Source organism: Phocoena phocoena, chromosome X (genome assembly GCF_963924675.1).
Source record: "Phocoena phocoena chromosome X, mPhoPho1.1, whole genome shotgun sequence".
Lineage (NCBI taxonomy): Eukaryota > Metazoa > Chordata > Mammalia > Artiodactyla > Phocoenidae > Phocoena > Phocoena phocoena.
Genome location: NC_089240.1, coordinates 128,393,648 through 128,412,629, shown reverse-complemented (window position 1 = coordinate 128,412,629; position 18,982 = coordinate 128,393,648). Strand labels below are relative to the sequence as shown.

The 18,982-nt window shown below is 62.5% G+C and overlaps 2 protein-coding genes across 4 annotated transcripts; both read left to right on the top strand.

The window, feature by feature from the left end:
• The first annotated feature begins 3,741 nt into the window (after window positions 1–3,741).
• On the top strand, window positions 3,742–10,873 carry RENBP (renin binding protein). Its single transcript, XM_065900361.1, has 11 exons — window positions 3,742–3,750; window positions 4,025–4,134; window positions 4,248–4,323; window positions 4,416–4,491; window positions 4,683–4,855; window positions 6,169–6,393; window positions 7,011–7,092; window positions 7,407–7,582; window positions 8,133–8,264; window positions 10,542–10,629; window positions 10,717–10,873. Exons 2-11 carry the CDS (start codon window positions 4,028–4,030, stop codon window positions 10,860–10,862), a joined length of 1,281 nt encoding a protein of 426 aa, XP_065756433.1. The 5' UTR covers window positions 3,742–3,750; window positions 4,025–4,027; the 3' UTR covers window positions 10,863–10,873.
• A 369-nt stretch (window positions 10,874–11,242) lies between these two features.
• NAA10 (N-alpha-acetyltransferase 10, NatA catalytic subunit) lies at window positions 11,243–16,195 on the top strand. Of its 3 annotated transcripts, none has more exons than XM_065900674.1 (8): window positions 11,243–11,379; window positions 11,858–11,956; window positions 12,410–12,468; window positions 13,768–13,813; window positions 13,899–14,014; window positions 14,358–14,402; window positions 15,135–15,219; window positions 15,866–16,195. In XM_065900674.1, exons 1-8 carry the CDS (start codon window positions 11,359–11,361, stop codon window positions 16,100–16,102), a joined length of 708 nt encoding a protein of 235 aa, XP_065756746.1. In that variant the 5' UTR covers window positions 11,243–11,358; the 3' UTR covers window positions 16,103–16,195. The 3 variants fall into 3 exon arrangements, with proteins under 3 accessions (XP_065756746.1, XP_065756747.1, XP_065756749.1); XM_065900675.1 differs by having other exon boundaries at window positions 11,359–11,379; window positions 12,410–12,450; XM_065900677.1 differs by lacking the exon at window positions 14,358–14,402 and having other exon boundaries at window positions 11,359–11,379.
• The last annotated feature ends 2,787 nt before the right edge of the window (window positions 16,196–18,982 follow it).

Below are 18,982 nucleotides of genomic sequence, written 5' to 3'. Positions count from 1 at the left end.
TTCTGTGAAAACCTCCCGACTCCCAATTGGGGCGTAGAGTAGCCGCCCGCGGAGCCTGGCCTCAGCCTCTCTGGGGTTGACGGAGTTAACATTTTTACTGTAATTTTAGCCTTAGCGTGTGGGGTTTTGTCCCTTTTTTTTTGTTGTTGTTGTTGTTGTTAGCTGTGTACAGAATGTGTATCTTTTCCCCCCCCCCCCCTTTTTTTTTAAACTTTTTTCTCCTTGGCTAAGCCTTGGCAGGGATCTTTCTGGAGGAGAAGCTGGGGCAGCCAGGGTAGGAGAGGCGTGGAACCTCCCCTGTGGGCCTGGTGTTTGCTGCCCAGCCCGGTTTTCTCTTTCTGGCGCCTGTCCTCTGCCCCTCTGCCTGTTCCCAGGCCTCTGGGACAAAGGAGGGTGAGCCGTCAAACCTCACTCCCCACGGGCAGTTGCTCCACACCTAGAGGCTTGAGCTTGAGGTCAGTCAGGTTGCTGAGGAGGATGGTGTGGAGGTGGGGGCCGCGGCCTGACGGCCAGTCCTGGGTCCACAGCACTCTCCACGACCCCCAGGCTCGCTCCCCGGCATGACTGCTTAGAGCATCCAACACCCACAGCTGCCGCTTCCTGCAGCCGCCCTCTCTCGGCAAAGCTGGTGCATGACGGAGGGGAGCTTGGCCTCAGAGGCAGCCTGGGAGGGCAAGTTGTGTGGTGCCACTGATTCTGTGAATTTACAGTACGGTCCCCAAGCTGGGCCCGTCCTCCCGGGGCCGGGCTTGGTGGGCTTGGGGCTCTGCTTGGAATGGCTAGTGACAGCTTGCTGCCCCACACCCAAGCTTTAGGCAACGAGTGAGACTTGCAGGCGGGTCGCACAGAAGGATTTGAAACGACCGGCCGGTCTCTTCAAAACCCCTTTCTCTGCCCTGGAGACGCAGCTGTGGCCGGGGGCACCCCAGCCTCTGCAAACCCCCCGGCCCTGGCCCACGCCCTCTGGGGCCTCTGATTTGTTGTATTATAGTATATTTCGCTGTGGAAGACGTCATGTTTAGTCACCTTGGAGCCCACCGCCTGGTCCCGTTGTTTCCCCCCATCCCTATTCCCGAGCACCCGTTGATCTCTTGTTTCTGGAAACAGTAAGCTTGTTCATCTAATGTAGAGTAACCCCCGTGACTCAATATTACCATAGTGCGATGTCGTTTTGTGCTATTTTGAACAATTAAAAGACTTTTTTTGAAATAACCATCTGCCGTCTTGCTGTGTCTGGGGCTCCCACAGGAGGCTGCCTGAGGTGGGGAAGTTGGGCCCCACAGGGCTCACCAGAACCCTCAGGGAGCCTCTTGTTCGCGGGGCCTGCCGTGAGCGGGATTCTGCTTCCCCATTGGCTCCCGTGTCTCAAAAGTTCTGTGGGCTGTGGCCTTGGCACTGAGCTACACTAGGACCAGGTTGCCCACGGAAGATCCCATGATGGCGGCCAGAGCGCAGGCCACAGGCCAAGGGGCTCCCTGGACACGTGTTGCCGATTCCCTGTGTGGAGACCAGGTCACCTTCCTTCTCCCCAACCAGCGGACAGGGGACTGGGTCCAAGGCCTGGCAGGTCGCCAGCCGCCACCCTCCTCGGACGGTTGGCCAGGGCCGAGCACCTGCCACTGAGCGATCACAGACCCCGGAGAGCCCCCGCGATGTCAGATCCGCAGGAGAGCCCGGCGTCGACCGAGGGGTGGCTCCTCCCGTCTGGTGCTCAGTGGGCGTTGCCCAAGTGACTCCTTGTCTGCCCTTCCTGCACACGGGCCAGGGCCCCCAAGGGGGGGCAGCAGAGCTTCTGTGGAACCAACTGTGACAGTTGCACTGTTGGGGTGGGCTGCTATCGCTAGGGTGGTGCCGTACCCAGGGTAAGACGGGCAGAGGTCGTCCTCAGCGCGGACCAGACGGGAGCTCCGCGGAGCGCGGGGTGAGGCGGCCGAGGCTCAGCACAGCCTCGGTGCCACGCGGGGCAGAGGGGAGCACCTCGCTGCGGGCCCCGCACTCTGACAGGGATCCGGGCGCCCCGCCTCATTCCCCGCTCTTGGCAAGTCGCTCTGGTACCAGAAGCCACCTCCTCCCTCTCTAACCCGCGGACGCGCCACGGCGCCTCGCCCAAGAGGCCTCCCAGAGTGCGCCCCTGTCCCTGGTACTCCCTCCGCTGGAAGCGCGGGGTCTCATGAGTGTGGGGTCCTGTCGGGGCTCCGCCACACCGACTCTGACCTGACTCAGAGCCCGGGCGCCTCACAGCTCATGGGGGTTGGCGGGGACAGAGGCCCAGGGAGAGCGGCAGGCACGTGTCCTTCAGGCTAGAGCAGGAGAAGCAACGTGCAGGGGTGGGGGATGGGGGGATGCGGGGCAGCCGGGGGGGGGGGGGGGCCCACCTGGGGGACTCGGGAAAGAAGGGGCCTGTGCAGATCTGCCAGACACATGGTACGCAGCTCTGTGGATGCTCACATCGTGGGGGGGAGGGGCGCCAGGTTCCTGCCGCCCACCCGTCGTCCCTCTGCTCACTTGAACGGCTCTCTGGACGGCCAGGGCCATGCTGCTGGTGTCTCCAGCACCGGTCTCAAAATACTGGGCTCCAGCCCCGCACAGGGACGGGAACGCCGCCGGCTCTCACCTCGGGATTGGGACCCAGGGCTGGGGGCCACCCGTAAGAACCTTAGAACCCTCCCCACAGCAAGGCTCCTCCTTGCCCTGGCATGAGGGAGACAGAGTGCCAGCAAGGCAGGGGATCCGCAGGCAGGCGGCTGACACCAGCCCAGCTGGGCCCACGGCTGGGACCCCCCTACGCAGGCACGAGGGAAAGCGGAGGGTGGAGGGGCGCAGCAGCCACAGGGCACACCAGCTGCCGGTCCCCCGTGCTGTCCGGACCAGTGCACAGCTGCGGGAGCCGCAGGGGCGCCAGGCCCCTGTCCCAGGGCTGTAGGACACTCCCGGGCTGCTGTCCCTCCTTCCGGAAGACGGGGCGACGGACCCTGAAGGCCAAGCTTCCCTGAGCCCCACTGGGAGCCCAGGGTCCCTGGAACGCCCCCTCCACATAATTCTTCCGTTGGCTGGGCAAGCAGGCGACAGTTCGGCCAGCCTTCCTCAGAGCACCAGACCTAATCAGACAGTCACAGAGCCGTGAAGCGAAAATCAGACACGGGTGCTAGAAGATACACCTGGAGAACTCGGCGGTGTGACGGCGGAGAGGGCCCAGGATGCCCCCTCTTGCCTGGCCTTCGAGCTGCCGTCACTGGGGCGAACAGGTCAGGTGCTGAGGGGCTGGTTCATCAGAGAGGACTTGCCCCGCTGTGGGGCCCAGGTCAGAGGAGCCGAGGCGTTCAGCCAGTCCCAGCTGCTCTCTCCTGCGGCACCTGGGCCCGCGCCCCGCCCTGTCCAGCCCCCTGCTGGACACCCCCGCCCCGCCCCCCGTCCCGGACCTTCCTCCTGCCAGCTCACCCAGCACTTCCCACCGGGAGGATCTTGAGCGGAGGCTGCCCAGCAGAGGGGCTCCGCGGGACTCTGCCGCCCAAAGGTGGGGTGGGCCAAGAGTCGGGGCGCAGCCGGAGGCCGGGGTGGAGTCGCAAGCCGGCCAAGCCACGCCCCCGCTGCGGGCTCTGCCCCCAGGTCCGGGCGGAACCCCGGGGAGGAGGGGTGGGTGGGGCTAGGCTGGGTCAGCTGAGTGACAGTCACGCGACCGCGACCAGCTCGGCTCCGAGCGCCTTCCTGGCGGAGAGGGGGGGGACGAGCGGGAGTCTCCGAGTGTGGCAGGCCAGTGGTGTGGGACCCGGGAGGGGGTGGGGGAGGAGGGCTTGTCCTGGAGGCGCCCCAGGGCGGCGGGGTCAGTCCTGGGGCTGGTCTGGGGCTGGGGGGCAGACCCGCACAGGGCTGGGTCCCGAAGCCTGGGGGCCTGGGGGACCCAGCCCTGGGGTCCACTCGAGCCTGGGGTGAGCTGGGGCACCAAGGGGCCCACTGAGGAGGCTGGGACCCGGAAAGATGGGGAGGTCTGAGGGGGAGCCGTGCCTCTCAAGTGCAAGTTTCCCAGGACATGGAGAAGGAGAGAGAGACCCTGCAGGCCTGGAAGGAGCGGGTGGAACATGAGCTGGATGTCGTGGTGGCTTTCTGGTTGGAGCACTCCCACGACCAGGAGCACGGGTGCGCCTCGCCCTGCTCGGGCCCTGGGCGGGGTCCCTGCCCCTGCTGAGTCCCCACCTCACTCAGCTGACTCAGGCCTGCTGGGCTCGGCTAACGCTGCGTGTGGCCCACAGGGGCTTCTTCACGTGCCTTGGCCGTGACGGGCAGGTGTATGACGACCTCAAGTACGTCTGGCTGCAGGGGAGGCAGGTACGACAGGGGCACCCGCGACTTGCCGTCAGCCCGGCCCCGAGGACTGGGCCGCTCCCGACTTAAGCCGCGTTTCCTCCACTCCCCCACAGGTGTGGATGTATTGTCGCCTGTACCGCAAGCTTGAGCGCTTCCGCCGCCCTGAGCTTCTGAATGCGGCTAAAGCAGGTGCCCCCTCCGGGTCCCCATCTCCCCAGAGGCCACTCCAAGTCACCCTGTAGCACGCGTGCTCCTAGGTGCCTAGTTCTTAGAGGGGTCTAGAAGCAGCAAAGGGCCCGGTTATGCTCACAGGTAGGGAGGAAGGGGGAGGCGGTGGCATCCTCACCCAAATTCTAGCAGGCCACCTTCCCGACCAGCAGGTGGCGAATTTTTGCTGCGTTATGCCCGAGTGGCACCTCCTGCAAAGAAGTGTGCCTTTGTGCTGACGAGGGACGGCCGCCCGGTCAAGATGCAGCGGACCATCTTCAGCGAGTGTTTCTACACCATGGCCATGAATGAGCTGTGGAGGGTGACAGGGGACGCGCGGTACCAGGTGCATGGGAGGAAGGCTGCCCTGCGTGTCTCCGTGCCCTCGCCTGTCCTGGGCATGGCTGCCAGAGCATTCCCATTCAGCATGCGAGCCCCTCCCTGGGTCCTGCGTGCAGGGCCGGGTCTATCGTCACCGTCAGTCCTTACTCTGGGCCCCCACAGCCCAGGGCTGCTGGTAACACACACCCCCCCCCCCTTGCACTGCACTGTCACTGTGCGTCTACAGGTGAAGGAAAGTGCAGGGTTTATTGCGAGCCTCCAGGCAAGGAGAAAGGGCAGGTCTTGCTCAAAACACCCTAACTCCCCGATGGCTTCCGGGAAGGAATTTTTTTGTTTTTTTTTTGCGGTACGTGGGCCTCTCTCTGTCGCGGCCTCTCCCGTTGCGGAGGACAGGCTCCGGACGCGCAGGCTCAGCGGCCATGGCTCACGGGCCCAGCCGCTCCGCGGCACGTGGGATCCACCCGCACCGGGGCGCGAACCCGCGTCCCCTGCATCGGCAGGCGGACTCTCAACCACTGCGCCACCAGGGAAGCCCCGGGGAAGGGCTTTTGAAGGCAAGGTGAGGGAGGGGGTGGCGGGATACCTGATCAGCTTATGGACGTTCTTCCGACTGGTTGGTGGTGAGGTAACCAGGTGGTATTTCGGGAGGGAGTCAACATCATCAGCCTTCTGGTTCCAGTGGTCTGGGGTCTACACGCCGGTGGTCAGCGCGCCCTTACCTTCTTCCGCCCGGTGGGGGTCTTAGTATCTGCAAAACAACTCAGGGATATGACCCAGGGTATGATCTATAGCCCTTGAGGAGCAACTAAAGGTCCATGACTTTCTCTTACGGCTAAACTCTTATCATTTTGTGTTGCTTATCTGTTTTCCTCTGCTTCTGCATTTTCTCACTTCTATGATTATATTTGCTCTTTGGAACTTGGGGCTAGGCCTAGGAGGCTAAAGCTTTTCTACAGACAAGAGGCGGGGGACACAGGGGCTCTACCCCCCAGAAGGCTCTGCAGGGTCCTGCTCAGTTTCACAGGGATCAATCCGTGCCCTGCCCTGGCCGGGAGAGGGCCGCTCCCTCCTCCCTGGGCCCCCTCTTGCTTTCAAACGTGACCTCCCAGTCTGGGAATGGTCTACGCCCCCAGAGTGGGAGCCCTGGCCCCCAGCCCGGGGCCAGGCCCAGAGTAGGCCTTGGTGAAGGTGTCCTATGAGTGGCCGGGAGCACATGGTTCTCCCACCCCAGGGCTGGGGACCCAGCAGGTCGGCACCTGGGGTACCAGACTGGATGGGATGCAGCCTCAGCCTGGGCCTCCCCTCATCCCTCCCCAGAGCGAAGCGGTGGAGATGATGGATCAGATCGTGCACTGGGTGCGGGAGGACCCCTCTGGGCTGGGCCGGCCCCAGCTCCCTGGGGCCCCGGCCGCGGAGTCCATGGCGGTGCCCATGATGCTGCTCAGCCTGGTGGAGCAGCTCGGGGAGGCCGACGACGAGCTGGCGGGCGGCTACGCGGAGCTGGGGGACTGGTGCGCTCGGAGGATTCTGCGGCACGTGCAGGTGGGGGCAGGGCAGCGGGCGGACGGCGGCCGCCAGACAGGGCCCGGGGAGCTGGGGGGGCGGGGCGACCCCCTACGCCCCACCCCCCGGGGCGCCTCCTCCGCCCGCACCCACCCCCGAAGCCGGGCGCCGATGGCTCCCTTTACAGACTGGGGAGATGGGGCGAGGTGCGGCCCAGAACCCTCGGGAAGGGAAGGAGGGCCCCGGGGGGGGGGGGGGAGCCGGGGTGGGTGCCAGAGCCCCAGGCACGTCAGGGAACAGGAAGCCTGGCCGGACTCAGCTTCGTCCCAGGCCTCTGCACAGCCCAGTACCCACCCCCCCCCACCCCCCCACCCCACACCCCCCCACACCCCCCCCCACCCCCCCCCCCCGTCTCAGCCTCCGCTCAGTGCCTTACCCTCCCCACGTCAGGGGCCCAGGCCCAAAGCAAGGGTTAGGACAGGTCCAGACCCTTGGGAGTGAATCGGCTCCTCCTCCAAAGCCCCTCCGAGTGAGGCCACCCAAGCCTGCAGATCAGGAGGGAGGGGGGGTGGGAGGGCGCGTCTTTCTTGTTGGATGATGGGGCGGGGGTCAGGGGGTGCTGAAGGCCAAGCTACCTTCTACTCCTCCCTCGGCAGAGGGGTGGGCAGGCTGTGCTGGAGAATGTGTCAGAGGATGGCGAGGGGCTTTCTGGCTGCCTGGGGAGACACCAGAACCCAGGTGAGGGGCGGGGTGGGCTGGGGGGTGGCCCGGGAGGAGGGGGCGCTCAGCCTTGGTTCTGGACTCCAGATGCAGGGAGTGCCCTCCTCCCTCCGCCCTCAGCGCACCGAGGACCAGGCAGGGGAGGAGGGACGGGCCTCCCACGCTGGCGTGTCAGCAGCAGGAGGGTGACTCTGGGGCAGACTGGCAGGGCTGGGGGGCTCAAAGCAGGCCCCACAGTGGGGCAGAGAGGAAGGGAGTCAGCGGTCAGCACAGCGCTTGAGCCCCCCGCCTGGGGGAGGACACGCGGCCTGCCTTACCCGAGCCCTCACCAGGCCACGCGCTGGAAGCTGGCTGGTTCCTGCTCCGTCACGCCGTCCGGAGAGGTGACCCCAAACTTCGAGCTCACGTTATCGACAAGTTCCTATTGTTGCCTTTCCGCTCTGGATGGGATCCCGACCATGGAGGTCTCTTCTACTTCCAGGACGCTGACGGCCTATGCCCCACCCAGGTGGGAATGTACCCAGGGCTACATGGTACTAGCCTGTCGAAGGCTTTCTGCCCAGGGAGATGCGTGCTGTCGTCACCCATTTCAGAGAGGGGGACCCGGGGCTCGGAGGAGTGAACCTGCCCGGTGTGACCCCAGTGGGAAGCTCGACTCCTGTGCCGGTGGCCCTCGAGCTCACGTGCACAGGGAGGCCGTGAGGGAGCGCAGGCCATGCCCACGCGGAGACACATGGTCCTTCATCTTGGAAAGGCTCTCTGAGTGACCCTAAGGCATCAGCAGTGGGAGCAGCCGGGGTTTCGATTCCAGGGCTCAAGGGGCGCCCAGCCCTGCCCTTTGGGAGGGGCCACTTGGGCTACATCTGGCTCAGGAAGCTAGCCGCGATCTGATGGGCGGTTAAGGCCCCCAGAGACGTTCGTCCCGTGGTTAAGCTCCAAGAGCTCGGGCCAGATGGAGTCTGAGCCAGGGCCCGAAAGATGGGGGTGACTCTCCTGCTGAGAGGGGTGGTGGAGTGGGGTCCAGGGCTCTCAGATGCCTGCCTCCGCTCTGCTCTCAGCTGGAGTGGGCCATGAAGCTCTGGTGGCCGCACAGCGAAGCCATGATCGCCTTCCTCATGGGCTACAGTGAGAGCGGAGACTCCGCCTTGCTGAACATCTTCTACCAGGTGGCCGAGTACACTTTCCGCCAGGTAAGTGCTGCTTCCTGGTCTCAGCAGTGTGGAGGAGACCGCAGGCACGGCACAGCCCCTCCTTCCCCCCCTCGCCGGACGTGTTCCCTCAGTAGGTCTGAGAGTTCCTGGAAGTCCCGGCCCTGGTGCCCTCTGTTCAGTCAAGAGAGCGGCCCCTGCCCCACTGGAGCTCACATTTGGTGCTGGTGGGACCGACCATAAACAAGTAAACCAGCAAACACAGATGGTGATGAGAGCTCTGGGAAATAAAGCAAGGTCAGGGGACTGGGGGGCTAGTGGGAAGGAAAAAAGCTGGGGCTTCGGGAGGGGAGGCCGGAGGGCACTAGGCGAAGGCAGGGAGACCGGGCTGTGGCTGTCATCCTGGCTAGCGAGTGGGGGCCTGGCCCGGGGTGGGAGCTGCAGCGGCTCGGGGGTCAGAGTGTGGTCGAGCGGCAGAGGTGTGGGCTGGCCGCGTGAGGCAAGGTAACCTTGGAGTACAGAAGGAAAGGAGAAGAGGGAATAGGCAGGCCCTGCAGCAAAGGAGAGAGGATCATCTGCGAGGTAGGAAGGAAGCCAGCCCCCCCGCCCCCCCGCAGAGGCCCGAGTGCCCTGAGCAGAGTGATGAGCTGTGCCAGCTGCTGCCGACGGGCACCTCGGGTGCTGAGCCTGATGGGGAATGAAGGAAGATTCCCGATGTGTTTCTAACGCCACGACTCACTCCACGAGTAAACCCCAGTACGGGAGGCATTACAACAGCGGGGTCTTATTCTGAGGTCTGTGGGCTTTGAAACCTGAGAAAATCCCACCTTTATTTGCCCTAACCTCTAACTGAAATCCAGCATTCACGTCCATCATGAATGAAAGCAGTGAACCACCGTATTAGCAGTGTCCGACTTTGTCACCGGTAGAAATTCCAAATGTGCTCGTGTTATGCTGTGGTTAGAGAGGCAGCTCCAAGCACTGCACACGCTCGTCACTGCTTCCAAACCCGGGAGCCACAAGACCAGAGGCGATACCTGTTAATATTGAATGCGTTCATAGAGAACATGTGTTCGAGGCGATCGCTCTTAACTGCATAAAGTGAAATTTAAGGAATACGTTTTCAAGAAAGAGAGATTGTATCGAACAATCACAAAAGTTATAAACAACAGGTAATTCACTATGCACTAATCGTCATAACAATACAGAAAGCAAAAATTCAGACATCCGTGGAAAGGCTGGACAGGAAAACAGTCAAATCCTTTGTTATCTTCCCGTGTCATATCCAGTAGTCGAATAATAAGTAAGGACATGGGTAATGTCACTGGAAAGATAGAATGAACAGATACAGAACTAGTTTTCCCCCCTATGAAGAATACACCTACTCATAGGTCCCCATTTTAAAAGACATTTTTGGTAGTGGACTTCAATGTCACTGATTTCTTCTATGGTCCTTCTGAGAAGGGGTTCCACTCGGGTCTCTATCTGGGGAGGAAGGGCCTAGGCCAGGGCTCTGAGGTCTATCCTGGAGCGTCAGGAAGGAACTGGGCAGGAGAGAAGCGAGGAATTTGGAAAGGGTCAACAGAGCTGCTGGGCAGGGCCAGGCTTCAGGTGGCTCCGAGGGAGGGGGAGATGTGTTTGGGACCTGTGGTGAGCAAGGGAGAAGTCAGACCTCTGTACGGGATATCTACAATGTAGCGCTATCTACAATCTCATCCACGGCAAGACAGTCCTCTGAAGCAGGGAACAGGAGCTCCAAAGGAATAACTTGTTACAAAGTTACATGGCAGGTCAGCACTTCCTCAGGGTTCCGTTTCTTTTTACATTGTTATTTTTTTTAATTATATTTATTTACTTTTGGCTGCGCTGGGTCTTCGTTGCTGCGCGCGGACTTCTCACTGCGGTCGGTAGCTACTCCTGTTGCGGAGCACGGGCTCTAGGCGCGCGGGCTTCGGTATTTGTGGCGCACGGGCTCTAGAGTGCAAGCTCAGTAGTCCGAAGCAGGGTTTTTGTTTTTGTTTTAAATTCCATCTTGCAAGGTTTCATCTCAGAGCCTGCGGCCCCTTCCCCAGGTGGGGTAACTAGCTGCAGACTCAAAACTCCACCCCCCCACACAAGAAAAAGGAAAAGGAAAAGCCCCTTGCTTTCATATTTGTCCAGGAGGCGGGACCTCATTTAAGAGCACTGATTCTGGAGCCGGGGGTCAGCCCGACCCCGAGGTAGCGGTTTAGTGGGACCGGTGAACGCCCCTTTCCCAGGCCTGTGGCATCTGGGCGGTTCCTGCAGGCGCTGCCTGTCACTGCCTCATTGTTATTGCAGTTTCGCGATCCCGAGTACGGGGAATGGTTTGGCTACCTGAACCGAGAAGGGAAGATCGCCCTCACCATCAAGGGGGGTCCTTTCAAAGGTGAGCGGGGAAAGGGCGGGGCCCAGGGGCTCGGGGCACTCGGCTGCCCACGGCCCTCCCAACCCGCCGTCCCGCCTCTCCCCGCAGGCTGCTTCCACGTGCCGCGGTGCCTCGCCATGTGCGAGGAGATGCTGAGTGACCTGCTGAGCCGCCTCGCCCCGGCCTCGGCCCCGGCCCCGGCCCTCAGCGCCCGGTCTCCGCCCGCCGACCCCGCCCGCCGAGGCGCAGAATAAAGCCAAGCCTGCTCCACTGCCCGTGTGTGTGAGCGTCTGTGGGGTGTCGGGTGGGGGACCAACCGCCGCCTTTGGCTGGAGGGCACCTGCTCGCCCTGCCAGTGACCTGCCCCGCGCGCTGGATCCTCCCACCCTGCCAGCAGGCCCGCCCCGCGCCGGGACCCGCCCGGCCATTGGCCCGGCCCGCCCCGCGGAGAGGCCCCGCCCCGCCCTTGGCCCTCCCTGCGCATGGCCGAGCGGCCGGGAGGGCGGGCCCGGCGGGCGGGCTCGGCGGCGCGCACTTCCGGCCGGTGGCCGGGCCCGGCGCGCGCCTCCTCTTCCGCCGCCGTCCCCGCGATCCTGGACCCAGATCCAGATCCAGCCCCAGCCCCAGCCCCAGCCCCGGCCCCGGCCCCGGCCCCGGCCCCGGCCCGGCAGCCCCGGCGTCGCTTCGGAGCGCGGTGGCAGCTGACTGCGCGTTCACGACCCGCTGGGAGCCGCGAGCCCCGCCGCCGTTATGAACATCCGCAATGCGAGGGTGAGGGGCCGGGGCCGGAGGCTGTCCGCGCCGCGTGGGAGCGGGGCCCGGTGGCCGCGTGCGCGTGCTCCCGAGGGGCCCGGCCGATCACCGGGCCAGCCGCCCTGGGCGCCCTCGGCCGCCCGGCGCGGAAAAGTGAAGGCCACGTCCCCGTGGGGCTGGATCTACCCGAAGAGGAGGCCGGGGGAGCCAGGGGCGCAGGGCCGGGGCTGCGAACTCCTTCTTTCCGGATGTCGGGTTTCCGTTGGATGGTGTCGGGGAGCTAACTGGAGCTCAACGTTCATTCCTGGAACAGTCAGTTTTTGCACAGCGGCTGTGGGCCCGGCCTGTGCGGAGACAGATAGTCCCAGCGCCCGCCCAGCCCTGTGGGGGGGCGGGGGTCGCTGAGTAGACAGAGCAGGGTTCTAACACGACCGAGGCCTACTTAGTCACCGCAGCCCCCGGCCTGACTGCATTCCACTGCCGTCCTCTCCCGCAGCCAGAGGACCTGATGAACATGCAGCACTGCAACCTCCTGTGCCTGCCCGAGAACTACCAGATGAAATACTATTTCTACCATGGCCTTTCCTGGCCCCAGGTGGGCAGCTGTTGAATTTGGGGATGAGGGACAGCAGGCCAAGGAAATTACACCCTGGGTCGGCTTGGGACGAGCCGGCGAGGTCGCGCAAGGTCGTGAAGAGTCCGGGGGGCGCATGGGTCAATGAGGCCCTGAGTGTTTCCGGCCGGGGTGGCGGGAGATGGATAGGAGGCGCCTTGAAGAGGGGCGAAGAACAGGGCCAAGGTAGGGGCAGTATTCCCACCTGTGTCCGTTCACTTCTTCTGGGTTAAGGAAAGGGGGCACGGTGTGATGTGGGAAAACCAAGCCACTTGGCCTGGAGGTCGGGAGCTGTCACTGAACTCGCTGCCCGATGGGCTTCTGTCTGTCATGCACACAGCGACAGGCAGGCGCTGGGGCCAGGTGTCCGATAAGGGCGCCTCCAGCTCTGACAGGAACTTGTTTTCTGCCTTCTCTTTCCTCCCTGTCACCCAGCTCTCTTACATCGCTGAGGATGAGAATGGGAAGATTGTGGGGTATGTCCTGGCCAAAATGTGAGTCACCAAGGACGGAGGGACAAGCCTGGTGCCTGACCTGGGGGTGGGGGGAGAGGGACACCGACACCGCACGCGTCTGATGGATGCTGCCTGGGTTGGGTTTTTTTGTTTCGTTTTGTTAATAGACTGTTCCCTTAGTTCAGTTTCCTCTCACATTAACAGCTTGTGACAATTTGTTACAATGGGTGAACCGATGCTGTTACATTATTGCAGAAACTCGTAGTTACATTGTTTTACTCTTTGAGTAGTAGTTCTACACTCCATGGACAAAGGTATAAACAAGTGTCCGATACTATAGTATCCAACAGAGTAGTTTCACTGCCCTCCCTCCCCCCCCTCCCCCCTCCCTCCCTCTCCCCCCTCCCCCTCCCTCCCTCTCCCCCCTCCCCCCTCCCTCCCTCTCCCCCCTCCCCCCCTCTCCCCCCTCCCCCCCTCCCTCCCTCTCCCCCCTCCCCCCTCCCTCCCTCTCCCCCCCTCCCCCCTCCCTCCCTCTCCCCCCTCCCCCCTCCCTCCCTCTCCCCCCTCCCCCCCTCCCTCCCTCCCTCCCCCTCCCCCCTCCCTCCCCCTCCCCCTCCCCCCTCCCTCCCTCTCCCCCCCTCCCTCCCTCTCCCCCCCTCCCTCCCTCTCCCCCCTCCCCCTCCCTCCCTCTCCCCCCCTCCCCCCTCCCTCCCCTCTCCCCCCTCCCTCCTCCCTCCCTCCCCTCCCTCCCTCTCCCCCTCCCTCCCTCTCCCCCTCCCCCCCTCCCTCCCCTCTCCCCCCTCCCTCCCTCCCTCCCCCCGGGAACCACTGATCTCTTTACTGTCTCCATACTTTCGCCTTCTCCAGAAGGTCATATGATTAGAATCATACAGTGTGTAGCCATTTCAGACCACCTTTCATTTAAGTCATACGCATTGAAGTCTCCCCCCACGTCTTTTCATGGCTTGAGAGGTTTTGGGTTTTTTTGCGGTACGCGGGCCTCTCACTGCCGTGGCCTCTCCCGTTGCGGAGCACAGGCTCCAGACGCGCAGGCCCAGCGGCCATGGCTCACGGGCGCAGCCGCTCCGCGGCATGTGGGATCCTCCCGGACCGGGGCACGAGCCCGTGTCCCCTGCATCGGCAGGCGGACTCTCAACCACTGCACCACCAGGGAAGCCCGAGAGCTCCTTTCTTTTTAGCACCGAACAGTATTCCATTGACGCTGCGCATGTCTTTTGGCTGCTGCCTGGGGTCTGGAGAGTCCTGGCTCTCCCCTGTCCCGGGACTGGACACACTTTGGGGTTCACGCCTAGCCCCTCTCCTTTCTTCTTGCTCTAGGGAAGAGGACCCGGACGACGTGCCCCATGGACACATCACCTCGCTGGTGCGTAGGGCCCACCCAGGGTCTGGTGGGGGCGGGGGCGGAAGTTAGTTGGAGCCGCCCCGAGGTCCCACCTTTCTCCCACCAGGCTGTGAAGCGTTCCCACCGGCGCCTTGGCCTGGCTCAGAAGCTGATGGACCAGGCCTCCCGAGCCATGATCGAGAACTTCAATGCCAAATACGTCTCCCTGCATGTCAGGAAGAGGTGGAAGCCAGGGCCGAGGGAAGGGGGGTGGGTAGGGGGATACTGTCTGTTTTGTTGGGTCTTTTTTGAATTTTATTTTATTTATTTTTACACAGCAGGTTCTTATCAGTTATCTATTTTATACATATTCGTGTATATATGTCAATCCCAATCTCCCAATTCATCCCACCACCACCAGCGGGGATACTGCCTCGATGTGGATCCTGGGCTGCCTTGGCTTTTGGAGAAGATCGGGAAGTGGGCTTAGTGGGGAGGGGGACCGGGAGGAGGGGGCAGGACCTGGACGTGCTTGTCCCTGCCTGGCCTCGTCTGTACAGCTCAGCAGTGCCTTATTCCCCTGCAGTAACCGGGCCGCTCTGCACCTCTATTCCAACACCCTCAACTTTCAGTAAGTAGATCTAGATTTTTCTCATGGAGTGGGATGGTCCCCAGGTCTGGCTTATCCAGGTGGCTGAGATGGGCTGTCTGTGGAGGGCCCACTGAGACAGCGTCAGCTTCAGCTTGGTGGGGGACGAAGGAGGGACTGCTGGGAAGGGAAGTGGCCTCCGGGCTGGGTATTTGAGGCAGGATCTTTGGCCTGGATGCAAATGCCTCTGGTGGTTGACAGTTCTAGGGTCTTAAGGCTGGCAGGGTGCCCAGGTCCGCATACACACTTCCCAGCGCAGGCTTGGCCCCTGAGCTGCTCGGGCTAGGGGCCACGCTGCCTGGTAACGACCACCAAGTACAGAGGCCCAGGCCGCAGCACCCCTCCCCGGTTCCAATTGTTAGGCATGTGAGCCAGCCATGCATGCCCAGGAAGTGACAGGGAGCAGGGCGGGGAGGGGAAGGGAGGGGACTGCCAAATTCAGGGCTTCGGTTCACAGCCAACCACAGACACAGATCCTTGGTGGCCAGGTTAGGGACGAGGGGCAGTGGCAGGATGCCAGGGGTGGGGGGGGAATAAAGGAGCTGGGTGCTACTTACTGTTGGAGAAAGCAGAGGAAGACCATGTTGGAAATGTCTCCCAAAGGGTCCTTGGGGGGGCAATGACACCCTGCCCCACTAGCAGATGATACCAGAAGGCTGAAGAGAATTGCCCCCGATTTGGGTTGCCCTCCTTCTCTCCACCTGCTGCCCCCAGGATCAGCGAAGTGGAGCCCAAATACTATGCAGATGGAGAAGACGCATACGCGATGAAGCGGGATCTCACCCAGATGGCTGATGAGGTAAGAGTCCTGCAGGTAAGAGTCCTGCGGGGCCAGGGCCGCAGTCCCCAGGCAGGGTGAGCAGGGGCGGCCTGGGACAGTTGGAGGCTGCGTGGCCGGGAGTCCTGGCCCTCCTCACCTCAGCTTCCGTAGCTGGCAGGCGGGGAGCCGGACCTCGGCAGGGCTTTAACGAAGGCCATCGGCCCAAGATTCCATTCTCCGAGGAAGAAGCCCGTCCTGCCCAGAGGCTGCTGTGAGAGGAGAGGGAGGAGGCCCCTGGACGTGCTGAGAGACGCGGGGCCTGGGGCCGGCTGTGGCTGGCCTCCAAGGCTCAGGGGCCAGACAAAACCGGGCTGAAGAGAAGTCAGGGTTCTGCCCAAGGCTCCTCGGGGGCCCGGGCCATTCAGAGGGCTCCACAGCAGCCTCGTGAGGGAGCCGTAAGCACCTCCACTTTACAGGACAGGAAACAGGCCCAGAGGGGACAGTGCCAGGGCTTCCCGCTGGGAGTCGGACTCAGTCCTGTTTCCTGCCCTGGCTCTGCTGCCTCTCATCCTGCCCCCCGCCGCCAGCAAGGGACAAGGCACGGGCAGCAGGAGCAGGCCTTCGTGGTCTAGAGACTTAGGTGCTGTCTCCTTACTCCCGTTTCTCCCCGGGCTCCTGGTGGCAGCTGAGGCGGCACCTGGAGCTGAAGGAGAAGGCCAGGCACGTGGTGCTGGGCTCCATCGAGAACAAGGTGGAGGGCAAGGGCAACTCGCTTCCGAGCTCGGGAGAGGCCTGTCGTGAGGAAAAGGGCCTGGCTGCGGAGGACAGCGGTGGAGACAGCAAAGACCTCAGTGAGGTCAGCGAGACCACAGAGAGCACCGATGTCAAGGACAGCTCAGAGGCCTCTGACTCAGCCTCCTAGAGCCCGCGCATGCTTCTCTCCCTGCCCTGGCCTGCCCATCCCATCCTCACCCCGAGAGGTTTCACAATAAACTTCACCCAGTGGCCTTGGGGAGTTTACCTGTGCGAGCGTGCACATTTTTGGGGGTGTGTGTATGCCCCTCTCTGGCTCTTCTGCATCCCTGTGGATGTGGACCTCACATCCTTTTGGCACGGTGCTTCCTGCCAAGCCCGAGTAGAAGGGAAGAGCTTTGTCGGGGCTTTGGAGATGTCTGATAGCTTGGAGCCATCTTTGGGTCCCGGGGGAAGGGAACCCTGGAGTTCTGGGAGCCTCTTCCGAGCCCTGCTCTGCCGCTGCCTTGCCAGGTTCCAGATGCCTGAGTCCAACTGCTCGCTGAGCTTCTCTACCAATGTCTGATCTCGGTAATGGCCCAACCAGCTACCCAGTTGCTCGAGCCCTGGCAACTGTCCTTGATTCCTCCCTCCCCTGCAAACCAAAAGCCGAGTCCTGTCTGTTCGATCACCATGATACCCCTTGAATCTACTTCCTAACCGAAGCCTTCATTTGAAAATAATCGGTGGGCTTGCTTTCTAGCATGGTTTTACATTTACAGAAGTGAGCAGATAGTACAGAGTTCCCGTGGACCGCCCCCCGTCCCCCTCAGTTTCCCCTATTAATTTTTTTTTTTTTTTTTTTTTTTTTTTTTTTGCGGTACGCGGGCCTCTCACTGCCGTGGCCTCTCCCGTTGCGGAGCACAGGCTCCGGACGCGCAGGCTCAGCGGCCACGGCTCACGGGCCCAGCCGCTCGGCGGCACGTGGGATCTTCCCGGACCGGGACACGAACCCGTGTCCCCGGCATCGGCAGGCGGACTCTCAACCACTGCGCCACCCGGGAAGCCTCTCCTATTAATATTTTCTATCAAGTGTTAACATGTGTTTGAGCCAAGATTGATACATTGTTAACTACAGTCCACAGTTACATTTCCCTCTGCGTTGTACACTCCCGTGAGTTTTGACGAACGCATAATGTCATTTCATGCAGCCTGTAAGCCCTCTGTTTTTCACAGCTTCAATTCTAACCCTAAAATTGGCTCCTGTGCCTTTCATCACTGCCATTCCCTCTGGCTGCAGCGCCATTGTTTGCTGCTCCTCATCCCTGGGCGGGCCGCCTGGGCCGCCCACCTCCCAGCGGAGCTCAGCACTCCTTAGCTGTCACTGTACCTTGTGCGCCTGCTGCCGCAGACGGCACACTGCTCCTCTGCTACGCAGAATGATTTGCTACGGAGCTCCATCCGCTCTCTGGCTGGCGCCTGCCACGTGACCAACTAGCAGCCCGGTACGCTAGTGAGCGGGCCGGAAATAGGAAGATGCGCCTGCGCGCGCCCGCTAACTCGCGGGCTGGCGGGGGGAGGGAGGCTGTGTTCTGATTGGCTCAAATCGCTGGCTTGCTGTCGGAGGCGGAGCCTCGCCCCGCCCTCCGCGCCTGGCTTCAGTCCCTTTCGGTTCGCAAGCCGCGCCGGGCTTCGTTCCCAGGCTCTGATTGGTACGGCGGCGGCGGGGCTGGGCTCCGCGCGGCGGGCGGGGGCGGGCGGGGCGGGCGGGGCGGGCAAGGGGGAGAGTATGCGCGCTACAACGGCCGCGCCCCAGCGCTGGCGGGAGGGAGCCCGCGGAGGCTCCCACGGTGCCTTGCGGCACACTCCTTCCTCCCTCGTCGGGCCCGCCCTCTGCTCTCCGCGTCCAGCGTCCCCGGAGGGCCCGTCGACGCTCGGCCGCCCCCAGGCGGTTGGGTTTTCTGGGCGGAGGCGGGAGCTGAGGCGAGGGCGGAGGGCGGAGAGGGGAAGCCGCAGGCCCGACTGACCCTTGGGGCCCAGCACTTTCTCCTTCTCTGCAGGACCCGCCTCTGGGAGGGGCCGCTTCAGTAGCTAGGTGCCGAACAGAGGCTGGAAGGCTGAGGGTGGGAAAAGCAGGAACTCCTGTTCCCTAGCCGTGTGACTGGGGGTGGGCTCTGGGGACGTCTCCCCAGGGGATGAACCTATACACAGAGGTGCACAACCTGGACCCCCGTTGTGAAACTTCTCCTGGAAAGCTCATTTGTAGGAAAATGGGAGTGGCCTCACAGTCCAATTCATGCTCTCATCTGACGTGGACATCTGTTAACAACCTCCCCATTGATCTCTTCTCCCTCTGGTCCATCCTTCACCCAGCAGACCTGACCACGTCAGCCCTGCGGTCACCCCTCAGGACCAAGTGTTCACTCCACTTGTCAACAGGCTTAGCAAGGTCCCGCAGATCTGATCCTGCCCTTCTGCACCATTTAGATTCTTTGAAGGGGAACAATAGAGCTGAGGACAGAGCAAGCAGTACGGCCTTAAATGCCAAAGAAGCGTCCTAAAAGCCAGGGCTAGTTACTCGAGTTTTGACACCAGTGGCTGAATGGGGCTTCACGTGAGCATTTCTGGAGTCCTAAAGTAAAACGACGAAGGAGAGCATTTGAAAGTAGACGCCGCCGACACCAGTTCAGCCGCGGTTTCCTGCAGGCTTGAGCCCTGTGCCTGGCTCTGCCGAATGGGGGAGGAACTTTGGGCGACCAGTCAGGGCTCAGATAGAGGGTAGGGGGCAAGGTGTGCTGTGTTGGGTTTAGCCGATGAGGGGCATGCCTTCCTGCTGGGGTCTGGCCTGCTCCCAGGCCGAAAAGCCCCAGTGCCCCGTGCACACACTGCACCTTAGAGAAGGGCCTGGTACTGGGGGTGGGGGGCAGGGAACTGAGGAGGTATGTTTTCCCCTTATGGGTGAGCGAGATGCTCACAGTTGAAAGCCAGGAAGTACCTGCGCGGACTCCCCTCCCTCCCAGAGCTGCAGGTCCGGGTCACGTGTGCCCACATTTGCACAGAGCCTGACTTG